We start from the raw sequence: 18,625 nt of genomic DNA, 5'->3' as shown, positions 1-18,625 counted from the left end.
GTTAGTATACCTAAAAATCTTTACATTTAAGATTGAATTCAAGTAATTCGTAGTTTAATAGGAATATAAAAGTAAATAAATACGATTATTCAATAACAATATATATTTTGTTGCCAGTATACAAAGGCGGGTATCGTATATAAATGTGTGTAAAATATACCGCGTATCCACGATCAACGTGATGTACGGAAATTACATTAATTCTCATCAGACTTCTAAATCGTATAAAAAACACAATATGTCGGTAAACAAATTATTTACAAGTTTTTAGTATTTTTATACAGGAGTTTTATCTAATTATTCATCTTTACAAAAGAAAGCGTCATTTATTGTATATACAATATTATATGCTCGCCTAACGAGTATCGGTTACCTCATAAAATATATTAAGTACACAACAAGGAATGTATTACAAAAGTCTTCGAATTGTATATGTTTAAAATATAATAGCATTGTACATATTTTTATAAATCTAATTGCAAACGTTTAATTACGTAATGTATCTGGATTCTTCTTTTTAAATGATCAGTGTTTATTACTAATAATGATATATGGCGCAATTAGATATATTTGTCTTTTAAATGTTTTTAATATGAGCATCTTATAACGGTTATAATTATTTCGCGACATTTTTCTTCCTTAATAATAAGGCTTACCTTTACCTAGGTTTTCGTTCCTCGCTATGAAATTCCATTTGATCCACTGGTTGATTTCTCTGGTAAACACTTCATAATTGTTGGCTCTATCAACTTCCACACCTCAGCGAGCTATGGCGCATTTTAAATGTTATTTATTTAAATATTTGGTAAAAATACTACTTCGATCATTTTCATCCTGATATATTTACGAAAGATTGCAATAAAAATATTTTTCTCTTTCTTACATTTATGAATAACACTTACCAAATTCTCAGTTTTTTTTGCTTTTGTTTATTTTTGATAGCATAAACACGGTAAAAATTATCGTAATAAAGTATATCATAAAATATGTAAGTATCGTGAAGGAATCTTACCTCGGAATGGCCGCGTATTTGAACATTGACAAGACTTTGTAGAACCGTGGCGAGTATTTCCAAATGAGCGTGAACGAGCTGCGTCTCCATGTGTAAACAGTGTAACGAAAAGCAATTTCGCAACTCGACGTTTGCAATCACCGATTCTTGAGCAACCATCTTATTTTCCAGGTATTCGACGGTGTCACTCTGTAAATAAAAAGAAATTTGAGACATTAAAGCAGTTAATAAGAATGTTTTACTTTTGATAATTTATACTCTGTCATAAGATATACTATTACATGATATTAAGCACTATTACAAAATAAAGTCATAATATCTAATAATACTAATACGAGGAAATGGCACATTATTTTGCTTTTGCTATTAGTATCGACCCAAACTCATTCTAAAGCTATAGGTAATAATATGTCACAGACTTTTGAAGTGAAACACGAATGGTATAATAATCAATACAAAGGAGTAAGGGAACTTGTGGAAATGCAACAGCTGCACACATCAGCCTGTTTTCAATTGGGACGAATTATGTAAGACGATACAAGCTCGAGATTATATATTATCACATTTTTCCTCTGACATTAACATAAAAGACCTTGAGCAATTTCCGAATAATCACGTAATGACGGCGGTTACAGTGAGTCGAATTAAGTCACTGGATAAATATACTTTTCTTAAGGCTGTAAATCATCGTTTGCCGTTCGTCCATCTCGAAGGATTTACTTACGTCAGTTCCGCGTATAACGCCCTGCATTTGCCTCTTCTTTAAGGACAACATCGTAGATAATGCGCGCTGATGATCAGCGCTGACACCACGCTCATGCCTTTCGCATAGGATTCTATGCGCCACTAGCACGTCCAACAGGAGATTCAGCCTTTCACATACTCTCGTTTCCTCTCTGACTGCTTGTTGTAGAGCTCTCGTTGAAAGTAGATTAAATTCTCTGAAATTACGAATACATGAGAATTCCTTTAGAACAGAATAGATATATAGTAAAATAACAAAATAATTAGTAGCTTGGTGATAAATTAGATTCAATATCGAACGAAGTCTCACGTTATCTCGCGTGGACGCTTACTTTGAAATTATGTGGAAGCCCTTCTTCATCTCTTGCCAAATAGTGGAACCACCGGTGGCCCATGCCGTAGTGCCATGAGGTTCTGAGGCCAAATTGCTTAGTTGCGTACCCAGTTCTGCCATATCTACCGCGTAACTATGCGATCTGATTGCCAGACAATCAGCGATATTCTTCAGTCGAGAAATTCCAAGAAGTATTACTCTGATTTGGTCGCGGCTGTTTGCAAATTCGGTTAATGTTTCCGGTGGCACCAGTTCCTTTGCCCTCGACGATAATTCTGACGTCGCGAACTCATCGGGTACTCGCCTAAATACTTCTCGAATCTTGTGTTGCGTTTCTTCACCGGTGTAAGTAAAGAAGAATTGTACAATGTGGTCTTTGCTCACTACAGGGTGACGAGCGATCACGGTGAGAAATCTTAGCAAAGATCGTCTTCTTTCTTCGAGAAATTGAGAATCCGCTGTAAATATTTATGTTACAGTTAGTAATCGTGTATCTTTAATCGTATATTAGAACGTGTCTGTTATAATCAGAATAATATATCTTGCAGTATTTCAAGTAGTAAATTAATAGTCTATTAATAGTCTATTAGTATTATTTTTATTTCCTTCGATATCGACATTCATAGCATCTACCACTATAGAATGCACGAAGAAACCAAGACTTTACCTCCAACGATTTTCTTCGGTGGTAATTTCGGTATCAACCTGTAGGGAAATCTCGCCAAGAGAAGTTCGTGCAACGACACGAAGTCGTTGTAACGTCTATAAACGACGGAATTGAATCTCTGCAAATAGAGGAAACTGTTTTCAACCATACTTCCATAATCGCACGTATCATAGATATTTTATTAATTCCAGCCTCAAGGCGAATGCATTACGTTTCGAAAAAATGAGACTAACTTATATAATAAGAATTGAAACTTATATAATAGGAATTTATTATCTTATTATCTTATTATACAAGTTGATTATAATATATTATTATAATAAGAATTGAAATCGAAATTAAATATCAAAAACTAAAATTGAGAGTAACGTTAAAAATGTATTTTTGCAAGTATAGAAAATTAAAAAAAAAAAAAAAAAGAAAAAGAAGAACACGTACTTTGCTGGTCACTTGATACTCCACGTGTTTCAAAAAGATTCCTTTTTTCTCAGGCACTAAGTTCACCTCTATCGTATCCAGATTGCATATATCGGAATAAGTGAGATTCAATTTGGCTGGATTGCTGCCTTTGTGCAATCTTTGAGCCAAAAGTGTTACCTCGGAGAGATCGCCCAGAACAGGAACAGGTAACTCTATGGAAAAAACAAACATTAAGAAAGATTTTAAAGCGTTGGATGGAATGAAACGGACCAGTCGCGACAAGACTATAATTTAACAAGACTCTGAAAAATCAGCAAGGATATAGTCGATAATATCGTACCACGTTAGCTCGCTTTTTATTCCTTTGTCTGTTCGTTTTAGGTGACGAATAATTTATGACGACAACGTGGATCGTATCGATAAAATCTACGGTACGGTTAGATCGCGTGTAGTTTATTATAATTATTCTCCTATATAGTCACAAGCAAGTAACTTCTTGAAGCATTGTCGCTCCACCAATGTGAAAGGTAATCATCGTCGTAGCCGCAACCTCGATACTGGAAAAGGCTTTTCAGACCTACGACACTTTGTTGCCTGTTCGTGATAAGATCCGATGCTCATCCTTGATTGCTTGTTCGTCGTTTCGCTTCTTGTTACGTCGAATAGTACAGAATACAACGTAGAACAATTGCAAAGAGAAGATCTTCGACACGCGATCTTTCGTTGAATCGGTGAGAACTTGGGAAAATTAATCGTACGAAAAATTGGACGAGTTGCGCAATCGGTTATTTGTTCATTTGAAAATGAAACTCGTCTACCAATTTATTTTGTTCGATTTGAATTTTTTACTGTGGACGACAGAGTCACAGCGGGAAAGATTATCGAAAGAACGGTGCACTTCCGGTGAACAGCTTTCGTTCGTGACGAAGCAACGTTTTCTTCGCGATAAAGGAAACGACTGATTGTGTTGGTCAGTGACATCAATAAAAACCAGGTTTCTTTGCATGGATGTTAATCACGATACTATTCTTTCTATTATCAGAAATCACTGTGTGCTAAGCGGCTAATTACAGCGTTGCTTTTAGTAGCGTGCACTCCGTTATCCGTCGAATGGACAGTAGCAAAAGTATGCTTGCTTCTTTGTCAGAGTATTTTTAGGTGTTTACGTCGATTTAGAATCTTTCGAAAAGGAAGAGAAAGTCGTTCGTTTGGTTCGTTAATTTATAGCAAGTAAAAGATTCTATATATGCAAATGTATATACGATAAAATCAATTTATACAAACTTTTCTATTATTCTTAATCGCGTCAAGTTTACGTTCGAACGAAAAAAGCGAGTAACGTACCTTGAGATTCGGAATTCTCCAGAAGTTTGTCGCTCGGGTGTTTTCCTTGCTGAGCAAACGCGACTAGAGCAAGACCCTTGTACAATCCGCTCCTGGTCAGATAACCCGTCTTGCTGTCCACGAGTTCCCATATCTAATTGCAAGGAAAAGAGAAAAAATTGCTAAAATCCAAAACAATATCCACGAGGAAGTTCGGTGCTTTCTTTTTCCCAAGAATTTCCAAGATGGAATATAGACTTTTAACGTAACATTAACGTCAGAATACGCGTACAATGTACGCATTTAATTCTGCTACGGCGATGAATTTTTACACGCGTCCTACGAGTTATATTAAAATAATATTTAACTAAACAAATACGAGATCTAGATACTTATACCTTAAAAAAATTAATCGCACGCATTAAAGCAGATTTATTAGAATCGTTATGTTCACGGCGTAAAACCAATTTGTTACACTTATTTAATTACACGTTTTATCAACTAAACGATATTGGTGAATTCGTAGATGGGCATAGTCAGATTCGTTCGTTCAGTAGCTTTATTTTTAATGGAAACTTTCGTAGAAATGTTGTATAATGAATTTGGCATTTTTATGAAAATTAAAGAAGATCGTAGTTTCGTATAAAACATTTTTTTCTCGAACTTCGTCTCCATTTGGTAATCGTTCTGTCATTCCGGCTCAGGAAAGTCCCACATCGACGATTTTTTCTTGTACCGTCGATACGATTCTCACAACGAGGCATTGCCGACGCGAAATTCAATCAAGGTCGAATTTAATAGCAACGAATCTTTCATCGCTGAGTCTTGTCCTTTGCATTCCTATCTGACAATCGTGTGTATTTTTTCTCTCGTTATATAATTCGTAAAGAACGTAACGAAGATGTATTATCTTTATTCACGCAGCAGGTTCTACGGAAGTTCGCATAGGTTGAAACAAGCGTGGAAATTGTAGCTTCAAGAAATTATTATTTCTTAAACCGTTAAAGATTTTTAACGTATTCAAGAACAGATCGATTCTACGATTACCTTTCATTATTTATCATTTTGTTATCTATCATGGATTTTCGAGAATCTTGTAATCGATAGAAAAAAAAGAAGAAAAAGTTTCGGTGCATAAAAGTGTTCGATTATTCAAATATCACAGCCAGTTCCTTTCCATCAATTCCCAGTCCTTTAAAAATTCTTTTCACGCCTCTGCATTGGATTTTTTTTCTATTCAAAATAGCACGATAACCGCAACCTGAAATTTGAAAGGTACGCCTAGTAGAAAATAACACGGTTGCGCAAAAGGCGCGCGCGGGAAAATTATGGAACAGGTTTGCGATGAAAACCATGAGAAAGAAGGAAGAATATCAGCCTTATTCCGTGCGGAGACGACTTTCTCGACGCTGCGTGACCGATAAAAGTTCAGGGTTGTACGAAATAATTCCTCCCTTTGTTTCTTATCGCCTAAATCCAACAGTGCTTGGAAAAACACCACGAAACGATTTGCGTCGTGTAAACAGGTGGTCGTGAAAAGAAGAGAAAAGGAAAAATAATCTCGCGTTTAAAGATTCAAAAACGATTCCGACATATTTCAAGAGGAGAAGACGAAGAGATTCGAGTTACCGAGTAACCCAAACGCAAAATCGTCACCTAAAATTTTATCGAAACAATCCTGGCAACGACTTATTCGCCGCTTCGTATCTCTATACGAACCAATTTAATTTTCCGTACGAACGGAAATCGAAGAAGAATACTAATGCTGGTCGGAATCGTGTTACTTAAATAACGAAAACGCGAAACTTGTACGTCTCGAATCAGCGAACAGTCGCAGTTAGAATTTGCCACTCTATACCAAATTTGTATTTATCGAAAACTAAAAGAAGGTATGTTCGTTAACAAATGTAACTGGTTTCGTCTCATCCTTAATTTCCATTTGCCATTTCATCGTTATTTTCACTTGCGAGGTTAATCGAAACCGGATGAGATACCAGTAACTAATCTTTCTTATAACTTACAAATATACCTAATTTTTATCACTATGTATCGCGTGTATATGTATACGCAGCGAGTTGTATGGGATTGAACTAAAAGCAAGCCGAGTACATATTTACAACACGAGAAACAGACGAGAGTCGTGATTTTATTTAAAAACGGTTTAATTCCACGTAATTCGCGCGATACACTCGACTAACGGTGCAACCTCGGTTAACACTGCGAACGAGTCCGAAGGATTAGGCCATAAATGAAAGTAACTGCATTCCAAGAATTTTTATAACTTTGCTCTGCCATTTTACCTCTCCTTCTATCATTCCCACTGGCTCTCTGTCTTTCCACGATCTGGCAGAATAGGCGCAGACCGCACGTTACGCGCATCTAGATTTCTGCTCCGACATTCACGATAACCCATCGTCCGTGTCATTCTGTAATCGAGCATTTTTACCAAAACGTGATAACGCAGATTTTCCTAAGCGTGAACGAGAACGACGCTCGTAAGTTACATTCTCTGTTGCTTTTTCCGAAAAGTTTCTCCATTAATCGAACATTCGACGGATAGATTCGAGGAGAGAAGTAGTTTCCATGAGGTTGCGTTAGTTTTGAATGTTACGACGGTAGTAGGGAAATAAGTTAGTAGAATACGAATGAACTTCAACATATCTCCTATTCAAGATACAAATGACTGTAGAATGCAAATGATTCTTTGTAAGACGAGCTTTAACAACGCAATGTATTCAAATCACAATTTCTTGGCATACGACAGCAGGATGCGATTAAACTTGTCTCTACAAGAATAACGACTTATTGTCACGTATCGAACCTACCTACTTCTCTGCCGTGTTTTCGTCAGAATGTAGATGTTACGTAGAAGACACAAGAAATCACGAAATTGACAGATCACCGGTGATCTCCTCGCGTCCTACTTCCGAACGTTTCATAAATAAGCTAAACAATTGAACTTTAACACTAGAATTACCGCACCAGTCGAATAGACTGGTTTTACAAATTTATTTTCAAATTCCTACTTCGTGTTATATTTTTTCCCGCGACGATGTAATCACTTTTGCAACGATAACTAAAAGAATAATATAATGAATTTTATTTTGTTGTTTCTTATGTATTCAAACTGAAAATAATTTTGTATCAAGGCCAATCGAAACGACCGGTACTTGTCAAAGTGTAAAAGGATCCTGCAATCTGTTTATCCAATCCCAATTAACCAGTTTCCTCGTTTTCTACAACTTCCCACTCGTTTTTTAAACTTTTACCGCGTATCATTCGACACGACGATATCAGTTATCAGGACAATTGCGGGTCGATCGCTAGATCGTCAGATGCTAACGCTAGAAACACCACATCAGTCGAAACGACTGGTTCTACAATCTTGTAAATGTGTCGACCCTCGTTTAGGGATGATGGTCCCAAATGGATTAATAATACCAAAAACGTACTACATAACATGGAATTTCTTCTGTAAGAAAGTAATAAATCAATGAATATACAAATATTCTATTGTTACGTATTTTTTAAAGACCAGTCATTTTCACTGATTTTGGTAGAAATAGCTTCGTGTTAACTATCGGTAGTTCTAGCGTTAAATATGGTAGTAAAATTTATTGTACGAATCCAACAGAGTGACGGTTCAGAGCGTTATAACGAAAAAGATGTTGAGAGCTGATTTCGGAGGGTTGTTATACCAAGGTTTGATCCCTCTGGAGGGGTTTTATCGTCGAGTGTATATCAGACGCGGCTATTCTGTTGCTATCTGGTTATTGTTTCGATGGTTGTAGCATGTAGGATGTTTAGCCTATCCTATTACCGTTTTTGAGCGTGTGACACAGGCATATCCATCGTCGCATCGCTGATCATCTGATAAGACGTAAAGATGTCAGTCGCTGATTTGCGAGTGTCACAGAGCCATAAATTAGCGATAGAAAAACCAAGAGGGTCTAACGAACATGCCGCAAGCCATCGAAACAACAACGTAGAGGGTGTTCCAGTGTCAGAAAATGGTAAGAGTATGGCCATCTCTGACCTGACACCCTTCCATAGGAGCCAAACTCATAGTATACAGGGTGGTCGGTAACTGGTGGTACGAGCGGAAAGGGGGTGATTCTACGCGAAAAAAGAAGTCGAAAATATAGAATACAAATTTTTGTTTTTAATTTTTCCATCGAGACAACGATCTACAGTGAGATCCGTTATAACGAGACGCGATAAAGTGCACGCGTACCGAGCGAAAATTCAAAGTCGATTTTCTCGAAAACGAAGCCTCGAACGAAAAATTTTTATTCTATATTTTCGACTTATTTTTTTAGAATCTATTTTTCTAATTTTTAGATTCTTTAGAATCGCCCCCTTTCCGCTTGTACCACCAGTTACCAACCACCCTGTATAAACGTTCGTAAAATCAGCTCTCGACATTCTCTGTTCTAACATTTTTAACTGTCACTCTGTTGGATTCGCATAATAAATTCTGCCAGTATGACTTTTTTTTACCTTGCTCGTAAAACGTTTAAACTTACGCGAAATGATTCGAACGACCAGTGATTTTTTTAATTTCACCACTCCCCGCGTTTTCGACGTAACACGAGCAAAGACGAATTTCAACGTAGAACAGGGTCGAACGAGAGAGAAAAAAAGGAGGCGAAAAGCGAAGCTATCTTTAAGGAAGATTTTGCTTATTACAATGCATTAATATTATATATATACAATGTTATGTTAAGAAAACTAGAAAATTATGAACTGAAACAATCCAAAAGCGATACAAACTTTCGAAACTCAGGAAATAAAAGGATACTCCGATAAATCTAAGAAATTACTACAAGATCGTAAAGGGGAAATTATTTATACGCATTCTCAGAGCTATTAGGTTGTCCGAAAAGTTTCTTTCGTTTTATAAGGAAATAATAGAAGCACAATGTTTTTTTGTTTTACATTAGTTTATTGAATTATGCACGAACATAACGATAGAAATGGATCATAGCTAATTTAATGAAACAATATAAAACAGAAATTGTTGTTCATCCATTATCACCTTATGAAACGAAAGAAACTTTTCGGACAACCTAATACCTACGATCAATTTTCACTAACAGTTATTTCGTTCCTTGACAAGTCAAATCCTGTAAAGTGGCCGCGATAGCCACGTGTTCTCTTTACAAGACTAATTTAACATCTGGGCGATTTCCATTGTAAGAAACGACGAAAGATTTAGGAAGCGAATAAAGAACGTGCGAATGGGGCCGTGGCAGAGACGGAAGAATGGAAAAAGAAGGAAAAGCGAGTGCGTTCGAACGTGAAATACGGGCAAATACAAAAGTGGACAGAGAGTGCAGTGTGTTCCGGTGGTTGTTCTCGCTGTTGGAAAGCGTCGCACTCCTTCTTCTCTAGTCGGTTTCACGAGCATTATTAAACCTTAATCGTTGATCAAGTTCACCGGTAAAGGAAACTACAATGAAAATAAGTCCCTTGTTCGCGGTACGTGCGAACCTGGTCGCTGAACAATCGCCGCGAAAGCTGGCAGTGTGCGCGTCACGACAGCTCGTCTTTTCAATTTCAATAATCCCTCTCTTTCGCTGTTTCTCTCTTTTTCTCCCTTTTTACCTCCGCTGCATTCGAATCGCGCCGAGGAATTCTCCTCTGAAATACGATTGCCCGTGACCCGACGAAACAACCGTTTTCCTATTTTATTCTCCGTTTGCGTTTACACGGCATTGCGAAGCATGGACGACCGCAATTTGCACGAATAGTCTCTTAAAATCTTCTTTTCAGACGATTTTCACGGAACATCGAACGTCGAGAGGAAAGTTACCGATTTCGTGCGTTCTTTTGAAAGTTGTGTTACTCGTGTGGTAGTTTAATCGGCGTTGAACGTTGCGAATTGTACATGGTGCGGTGTTAAAACGCTTTTGTTCATCGTTATGTTTATCTTGTATTCTCGATCGATTAGGTATTCGGACCGACGATCAAACGTCTTCCTTTTATAGAGAAAGAAGAGTGCATGTGCGTGTATAAAAGAACGTAAATGATCAGCCTGGTCTTAGGAAAGGTCAAGGTATTTACTGTTTAAGGAGATCCAAGATCCAAGCTATCGTTCATAGGTTTGATTTGAAAATTCTTGCGGCTTTATATTACGTCTGCAGCTTTATATCGTTTAATTAATCGATTAATGTTTCGAGGCTCTCTTCTAATACTAAACGAGAGTAAACGAAATAAAGCGAGAACTGTACCTGATACTATGATAATATAAGTGGACGTAATAACGAAGGAGAAAATAAACGAAAAAGTTGGCAGGAACACTAGATAGTAGTACGTGTATGTGTATAGCGGTAAACAGGAAGAGGAAATGACACGAGCGTAGATATACGTGTACTTGTAGAGTATTCGTTTAAAACACTGTCCGACATCTTCCAGATCCGAACGTTGGAAAACTTTCTAACGTTCGATCAACGTCAATCTCGTACCAAGGACGTATTAAGTTTTATATGTAAACAAAAAAAAAAAAAAGAAAGAAAGAAATTAGACGGAATTATTGGCAACGAGAAAGGAGAAATAAATACAAGTCGAACGAACGAAACGAAATAAAAAAGAAAATAGGAGTAAAGAAGCATCGATAAGCAGGAAGAGGGAAGACGAACGCGTGTGTATCGTATAAAGCGCGAAACAACTGGAATGTCATTAAACAAAATTAGTCTCGTCCGCGACGGAAGAAAATCAGAGGGAAGGGAGATCGACTCATGACTATGGCTATCACGATGGCTTTATCTCACGTGCATACTACGTTCGTGTCGATCGTCGCATGGTACGCGTGCGAGGATCCTATAACCTGATCTACTAAACTTCCTGTTAATATCGTTCTTCTGTTTTCTAATTTAAAATTTATTTTATTATATTATTTTCAGATTATCGTATTATTTTAATGAAAATTTCACTGTCTTTTTTTTTTTTTTTTTTGAACGAAACTTGTACAGTGTCAACTACGATTAATAGTAATTTAATCTTTCGTAATCCGCGAGGGAAAATTACGTTTTTATTAATTATTAATAGGAGGAACACGTCTTTTCGTACGATATTACGAGGAAGATTAAATGCATTAACATTTAAAACCTGTTTCGTCGAAGAGGATTGCACATGTAGCGCACGATGTTTCACTACGTTCGATAGTTTTCTCTTATTGCGATGCTTGATAGGATTTTCCCTCCGTTTCAGAGCGTACAGCCTTGAGTTTTGAGTCCTTTGTTCTTCGCGTAGAAATGTAAATGTACTTCGTTTCCAACTTTCGACTAAAATTAAATACGAAGAATCGAGCTATTTGTCGATTTCCATAAAAGAAAAGAAGGAACAGAGCTCTTTAAACAACTTGGATATAAATCTGTCGTATTCTTTATTTTAAGCGTATTCTCAAGAGAAATGCGTAAAATGTCGATAATTAAACTAGATCGACTCGCCAACTAGGAAGATCCGACGATCGAACAGTATCTTTTTCTTTTTATTCGATTCATCCGCTGTTATACGTATTGGCTTGGCAACTAAGTGATTGCCGCCTTTGTAATTAGGTGGCAATGACAAAATCCGCAATCACTTAGTTGCCAAGCCAGTACGTGTAAACACGAATCTGTGCAACTTTCGTTAATTACACATCAAAAGATATGCCATTACGTCACCGCGAGTGAAAATTTTACTATTCCACGTTTCACATCTCGAAGATTTCACCATCCTGTTATGAAAGCTCTTACGCTCATATTTATTTAATTCTAAAACTATTCACTCGCAGATATCTATTAAGAATCATAATTAACAAAATTAATGTTAACAATAATTCAACGACGATACTTTTTTACCGTTACTCGCTGCGTGATTAGTATACGATAGCACAGAATTTAGATGATTAACGAGATGGCTATAATCATAGAAAAAATAGAAAATAAGATGAAAGGAGCACGAATATTGAAAGAGTATCGTCTATAAAAGTTTCGTGGAATGTCCGTAAAGGGTTAAATATACGTGTAAACAAGCACGAAAGCAAAGGGACACTTTGGCACTTTGCATCATCTTCTGAATCGGCCTATTTATAGTGACCCGCGATGACTAGCGATAAAGCAGCGACCCACGTAACGTTATTTTGATTGTGTCGTTAGTCAATGAACGAGACGCGACGTTCAATCCCTGTTACGTCCTATCGCGACGTGTTGTGTCATGTCGTGTCGCCCTGTCGTCTCTAATTACCCCAACAATCGTGCTCGGCAGATTTTTCAAAAACAAGTGCCGATGATCGTCTAACGATGATAATCTAACGCGACAAAGTAGCGCGTAGTAGAATGTTTTTTTAAATAAATTTTATATCGTAGTTTGTGAAATTTCGAGATCAACGAAGGAACATTTTTATAGAAACGTAGTTACATTTTCTTTGTTTATCCTGTGTTAAGGTATAGCGTGAAAATTTGGAACGTTACAACAACGCGATCAAATTTTTAAAAGGACGTGATCTTCTCTGAAGATTATAAAACTCAATCTACGTTTTCAAGCGAAACGTTAATGATTATTTAAATATCGTTGAAAGAAAGTTTGCTTGCAAATAGAGTCGTAACAGGTACGTCGATTCGCAACACGTCGAATTTCGAACGTTTTGTCAACTTTTAGTTCGCGCAAGATTTTAACGATAAGTTTGAGAAACTTTTTGTTCGATTTAGGAAAATGTAATATCGCACAGATATAAGATGATCGTATTACACACACGATTATGAAAATAGCGAGTTGCTTTCTGCTGTATGATCGTCTTAATGTAGTTCAAGAAACCATCCTACAGGAATAGTGCTTTCATTCATAAATATAAGCTTCACAACTGTAAGCAGATACTTGACGTAATCTAGTAATTACGAATGGAACATAAGTGATCTTGCAACGTACATTGCAGAGAAAAAAGCTCGTCATACCGATTGAAAATATTTATAGTTTTATAGAAATTAATTTTTCGATTGACACGAGTCGAACATAAATACGATGAAAATTATAATGTACGAAAACCGCAATTGCGAAACGTGCAGTCAATTTTGATAAATTTTCCGATTTTTATATTATCGAAAAGGAAGTGGACCAACCTCGGTGGAATAATGTAAAAGTAAAGGGAAAATTATTGTGCAATAAGAAATTCCAGAATCGAACGATTAGAAAAATTCGGAAATTTGAAAACCTAAACATAGAAGACTCGGGGACACGAAGATGTAAACGACTTGAAAATTTCAAAATGAAAAGTTATTGGGTTGGTCAGTTATTTCGTCATTAGATGGTAATGACAAAATCCACAATCACATGGTTGCCACAATCCAATATATTGACGCAACGTGGACTTTCGATGCAGCGATTATTTGAACGAATACGCAAGTATAAGCAGATGTAAAACTCTAAAATTTTCAACTTTTGTATCCTTGTCGTGAAAATGTCCAAGTGATCTTCCGTAGAAAGTAAAAAACACTGCTAAAAAAAAAAATAAAAAATAAAAAATAGATCCTATACTGGGATTAACGTAGCATAGTCAGAAATAGAAATAACTTGTTAGGTCCAAAGATATCTACAATTTTATAATTACTATTTTCTCCCTGTGATCTTCGTTGTAAATATGAAAACACTGAGATTTGTAAGATGCATTCATTGTAAAGCGTTTGTAGCTGACCCTGCTACGTAATCTTCCACTATTATAAAGGGGCGTCCCGTGCAGACTATCGTGAGCGGGCGTGTTAATGATAAAATAATGATACTGTCACAGCAGACACAGGACAATATAATCGTTACGGAAAGAAATTTTATTCAACGACCGCAAAGCGATTGTCAACGATCACGAGTTGCCTGTACGAATGATAATTTCGAGGATTCTAGAAGTAACTAGAACTTCGCGTAGATCCTTATTTTTCTGATGATGACATTTTGTATACACAGGCACATGCTTTGCAACGTAAAATAATATCTCTCAACGATAAAGGAAGTTTCAAACAAGGATAAATTTGTGAAACTTACGACGGTATAATAGACGATAGCCTTGAAATTGCATAATCGCATAAAACAAACGTTACAATACCGATCCTTCTAAAACAAGCAAATTCGACGCGTGTAATTTAATTAGCACAGATGTTCCTCCATCCTTATTAATATCAAAAAGAAAAGAATTAATTTTATATAAAATATATCTATAAATATGAGAGATAGGATTAAAAAGAACATTTGTCCAACGTTGTTTCAGGAAATTATTGAGGAGGGGAGAGGGGAATCTTCGAAGTAGAAAATAATGACACAGGTCTCCTTTGTTTCTACGATTAATTCTAAAAAAAAAAAAAAAAACAAACAATCTCTCCCTGTAGATAGGAAGAATGTACAATTTTTTCTTTTAAAACCGATCTTTGCCTCGATAGACAACTAAATAGGATTACGTATAAGCGAAACGTTGAATCATATCATTAAATATGCATGTTTCGTGTGACCTCAGTGATTCAGACACACCGTTCAGAATACTAGTACCGAATACTAGTTCCAAATACCGTATGATTCGAGTCAAATACCATATGGCACGGCTTGAATATGTATTTGATCCTCTTCTTTTCCGCCATTCGTTTTTCTTCTGTTTTCGTCCATTCGGAAGGATAACACGAGACCGCAAATACGTAGGATCGACAAGAAGAATGTTCTCCGGCGTTTAATCGTCGAATAATAATCGTAAAAGAAATTCTGAAACGGGTTTTCCACAATGGAAACCGCTACCGCTACTCGAGAAATTTATTCACGCAGTATTATCTGTTTCGGGCACGTAGTTCGTATACCGTTGTACGATTTCGTTATCTAACCGTGTCGATGTATATATGTAATTCGTGTCATGCGATGCGTTTGCGCTGACAGTGACGTATTAATGATCGTTTAGCGCGTTTACCGTTGTGCACGAACTACAAATTGGTCAAAGTAGATTTAATTGGGAAAGGCAGCTTCTGTTGGTCTTTCGGTCTTCGAATTCGATTCGAATGGAATTACGATCGTTTCGTTGCACCAGCCAGACGTTCAATAACATCTTTATCGAACTAAGCACCGAATATTTTGATAATCGGTCCAGAATAAACCAGAAACGTAAATATAGGAACCCTGAGTATACAAAGCTTTCGTGTTAAAGAAGAATGTAAACAGATAGCAACGCAAATATTTCTCGTCAAATCCAGATTTTCATTGACAGAAAAAATGTCATTTTTACCACTTACAATCGCATTGTTCCGTGAAATATATGTAGTATAATATATACAGAATGTCCCAGTGTCGATGACGACGTAACTCGGAGCTGGTGATTGTACGTGAAAAAGTAAGTCGAAAATATGGAATACATTTTTTTCATTTGACGCTTTGTTTTTGAGAAAATCGACTTTGAATTTCCTCCGAGTACGCGTGCACTCGACTAGTATCGTGGCTAAACGAATCACGATACAGACCATATGCCGTAGCTTTTCGAGTAATAATAAACCGTGTAATTCTTAAGATTTACTTTATTAATGTAAACGTTGAAAATAAATACTGAAATAATTCATTATAATAGATACAATCTATTATATCTATGTAAGGTATATTTATTATCCACTATAGTTACCATCAAATAAATTAAAGGAGAAATAGATAAAGATGGTAATTACTACTTCCGTGTGGTAGTTTATCTTGTTATCTTAAAATATTATATTTTATATTAAATTATCTGCAATACAAAGAATAATATGTTTAAGTATATTAAAATATTCATGTTTCAAAATCAGGACGTTGAACTGTTCTTGTTACCGACAAAGGACGATTATTGTTTAATATTAACGAAGCATGGTCGATTTTTATACGGACGATCTGACAATAACTGTTTCTTAAACTTAAAAGTAGCTGCTTACTAATAAGAAAGATCTCTCAACTTCCAATGAGTCATTGTCCTTTAGATGTATACAGTTTCTAATTTACTCAGGAAAATATAAATTTTACAAAAACTTGATTAGAAACGCGCATTTGCTATAATATTCATTATGCGTCATTGAATCATTGCTATTCACTAACGGTAAAAGATTGCATAATCCCATGCTGTATGCACACAAAACAACCATGCATACTTTGCATCAAAATAAAGAATACTAAAACAACGTTTTAACAACTCTACTTATCATAATAATTTTGTTGCGATAAATTTAATTGCGATAAAAGCAAAATATGAATAAAAAATATCCTAAATTATACTCAAAATATTTTTCAAATATTGAAGTTCAAGATATTAATTACCACGTTCGTTATCACAGGAAATTGACGCAAAGTGTCCATTAAAGTTCATGTTTTGATCCTCGTACTGTACACGTTATACTTTGTATTATTAATGAGCCTTAATATTCAATGAGATCATTTTTAATACGCATTATATATTACAGATCGCTATTTATGCAGAATTCTAATTTGTACTAAATATATATTTGCTAAATATTTTGTTTCTTTGTAATTTGAATTATGACAGTCGTGTATCTACGACGTATATGTAAATGCTTTCTGTGATAAGTACATCCATTTGTTTAGCAGTTAAAATTAAAATAACGTACATATGTGACGTTGGTAGCGAACCTTTTAAATCGCTTGGAATATTAGTTTAAAAATTTAGTTATACGATTTACCTTAAAAATTAATTCAAAGAATTTAATATTAAATTTACTAACTTTCATTACCATAATTTTTTTATTTATTATACGTAAGAATGTATTAAATCTAATAACTTTATTAATTGCGACAAATGTAATAAGTTGAAAACGCGTTTCTCATCTAGTATGCATGAACGATTTAACCGTGATACGATACGGAAGAAGAGTTAACGCGCAGCTATAGCATTAACGGTGGCATTAACCTAAGCGCGGCGTGCGAAGAAATTACAAAGTTAAAGGCACGGTACTCTCTCTTCTTTCTATCTGGCAGTGGCTGGCACAGGCTCAGCGACACGGAGAAAGAGACAAGAACGAGACAAAAAGGAAACATACCTGGCTGAGAACGGAGCTGCTCAGCTGAGACTTGACAAGAAGGGATTTAAACACCTCTCGTTCTACATTTCCACTTGTGGGAGAGCAGATCTTCTCGTAGACTTCTCTGTAGAACGCCGGTATGCAGCCTGGTTTGGTGCCGCGACGAGAACCAAAATAAAAGGACATCACTTCACGAGAAATCTCACTTTTCTTCAGAAAAATTAGCATTACGTAGAGACCGATACAAACGCGTTATTTACCAATTAGGAAAAACCCCAGAGATGTTAATGAGAATTATTATTGCGTAAACATGTGCCAACTTTAGATAGCGAATGCAATAGCGTATATCGATGATCAATGTTTCGAAACCGGAGTTTCAATAAATTCGTCCGATTAAATTTTGCCTAACCGTTTCTTTAACGTATACGTAATATCAATACGTATTTTACGATGGAATGTGAGCGTTAATCGTGAATATTTTGTTGATATTCTAAAAATACATCCAACGTGTAATATCTGAAAATGTGTTTACGACGCGATCGAATATAAATAATGAAACGTTTAATTCACAAACAGTGAAAAAAAAAGTTGTACAAACAAAGCACAACGCGCAAATATGATGCTATTAAGAGAAGGAAAGAAGGGAAGAGAAAGAAAGATGGAGTTAGTGACGCTCGACAACGTTAAAAGGGATACACGTTGATCTTAAAAACCGGACGACCTCGGGAAGACCTTGTCAAAGGTGCGTACGGTACACGGGTTTATCATTTACCGAACGACAGATCGGTCGACGCCATATTGGATCACTTGTAGATCATCCGGGATCCTGCGAGATGGTTGCGCCGCGGCTTTTCGAAAATACAGTCACGTTCCACGGATTATTTTTCGTACGATGTTTTATGAGCACTCGCGTTGCTTATTTTGATGGAATGACAATATGACCTGTCGGCAAGATACCAACGACAACACAAAAACACCAACAACATACGCCATTGCCGTGTGGCGCAAAACTGACGAGCTACCGCGATTTCTCCGGCAGGACCGTTCTTATTTCTCCCGCCGCGCATGCGCCCTCTCACACGTCCTACTTACACTAGCCATTGTGTACGATTCGAGCGCGGCAAATT

The 18,625-nt window shown here is 36.3% G+C and overlaps 1 protein-coding gene and 1 long non-coding RNA gene across 4 annotated transcripts; one reads left to right on the top strand and one right to left on the bottom strand.

Annotated features, from left to right (window-relative positions):
* Positions 1 to 85: 85 nt before the first annotated feature.
* LOC117166640 (sorting nexin-8) lies at positions 86 to 18,522 on the bottom strand. 3 transcript variants are annotated; one of them, XM_033350798.2, is made up of 9 exons: positions 18,271 to 18,521; positions 17,517 to 17,644; positions 4,522 to 4,654; positions 3,196 to 3,389; positions 2,758 to 2,875; positions 2,089 to 2,548; positions 1,737 to 1,953; positions 1,013 to 1,201; positions 86 to 767 (listed from the first exon to the last, which is right to left on the bottom strand). In XM_033350798.2, the coding sequence occupies exons 1-9, from the start codon at positions 18,293 to 18,295 to the stop codon at positions 681 to 683; spliced, it is 1,551 nt and encodes a 516-aa protein (XP_033206689.1). In that variant the 5' UTR covers positions 18,296 to 18,521; the 3' UTR covers positions 86 to 680. The 3 variants fall into 3 exon arrangements, with proteins under 3 accessions (XP_033206689.1, XP_033206688.1, XP_076474009.1); XM_033350797.2 differs by having other exon boundaries at positions 17,517 to 18,522; XM_076617894.1 differs by lacking the exons at positions 17,517 to 17,644; positions 18,271 to 18,521 and adding an exon at positions 4,899 to 4,937.
* On the top strand, positions 14,648 to 18,508 carry LOC143302585 (uncharacterized). The gene is made up of 2 exons (XR_013058200.1): positions 14,648 to 15,835; positions 17,455 to 18,508. It is a non-coding gene; the product is annotated as an uncharacterized LOC143302585 (long non-coding RNA).
* Positions 18,523 to 18,625: the final 103 nt, after the last annotated feature.

This window comes from Bombus vancouverensis, chromosome 4 (genome assembly GCF_051014615.1).
Source record: "Bombus vancouverensis nearcticus chromosome 4, iyBomVanc1_principal, whole genome shotgun sequence".
Lineage (NCBI taxonomy): Eukaryota > Metazoa > Arthropoda > Insecta > Hymenoptera > Apidae > Bombus > Bombus vancouverensis.
The sequence above is the reverse complement of the archived record's forward strand: the minus strand, read 5'-3'. Positions and strand labels throughout refer to the sequence as shown.

Bases quoted from the DNA above. Each gene is read 5' to 3' on its own strand.
- LOC117166640 (XM_033350797.2), bottom strand. From the start codon at position 17,726: ATGCTAATTTTTCTGAAGAAAAGTGAGATTTCTCGTGAAGTGATGTCC. The intron at 3,390-4,521 runs GTACGTTACTCG...TTTTTTCCATAG, and splicing joins GGAGAATTCCGAATCTCAAG to AGTTACCTGTTCCTGTTCTG. The intron at 2,549-2,757 runs GTAAAGTCTTGG...AAATATTTACAG, and splicing joins ACCGAAGAAAATCGTTGGAG to CGGATTCTCAATTTCTCGAA.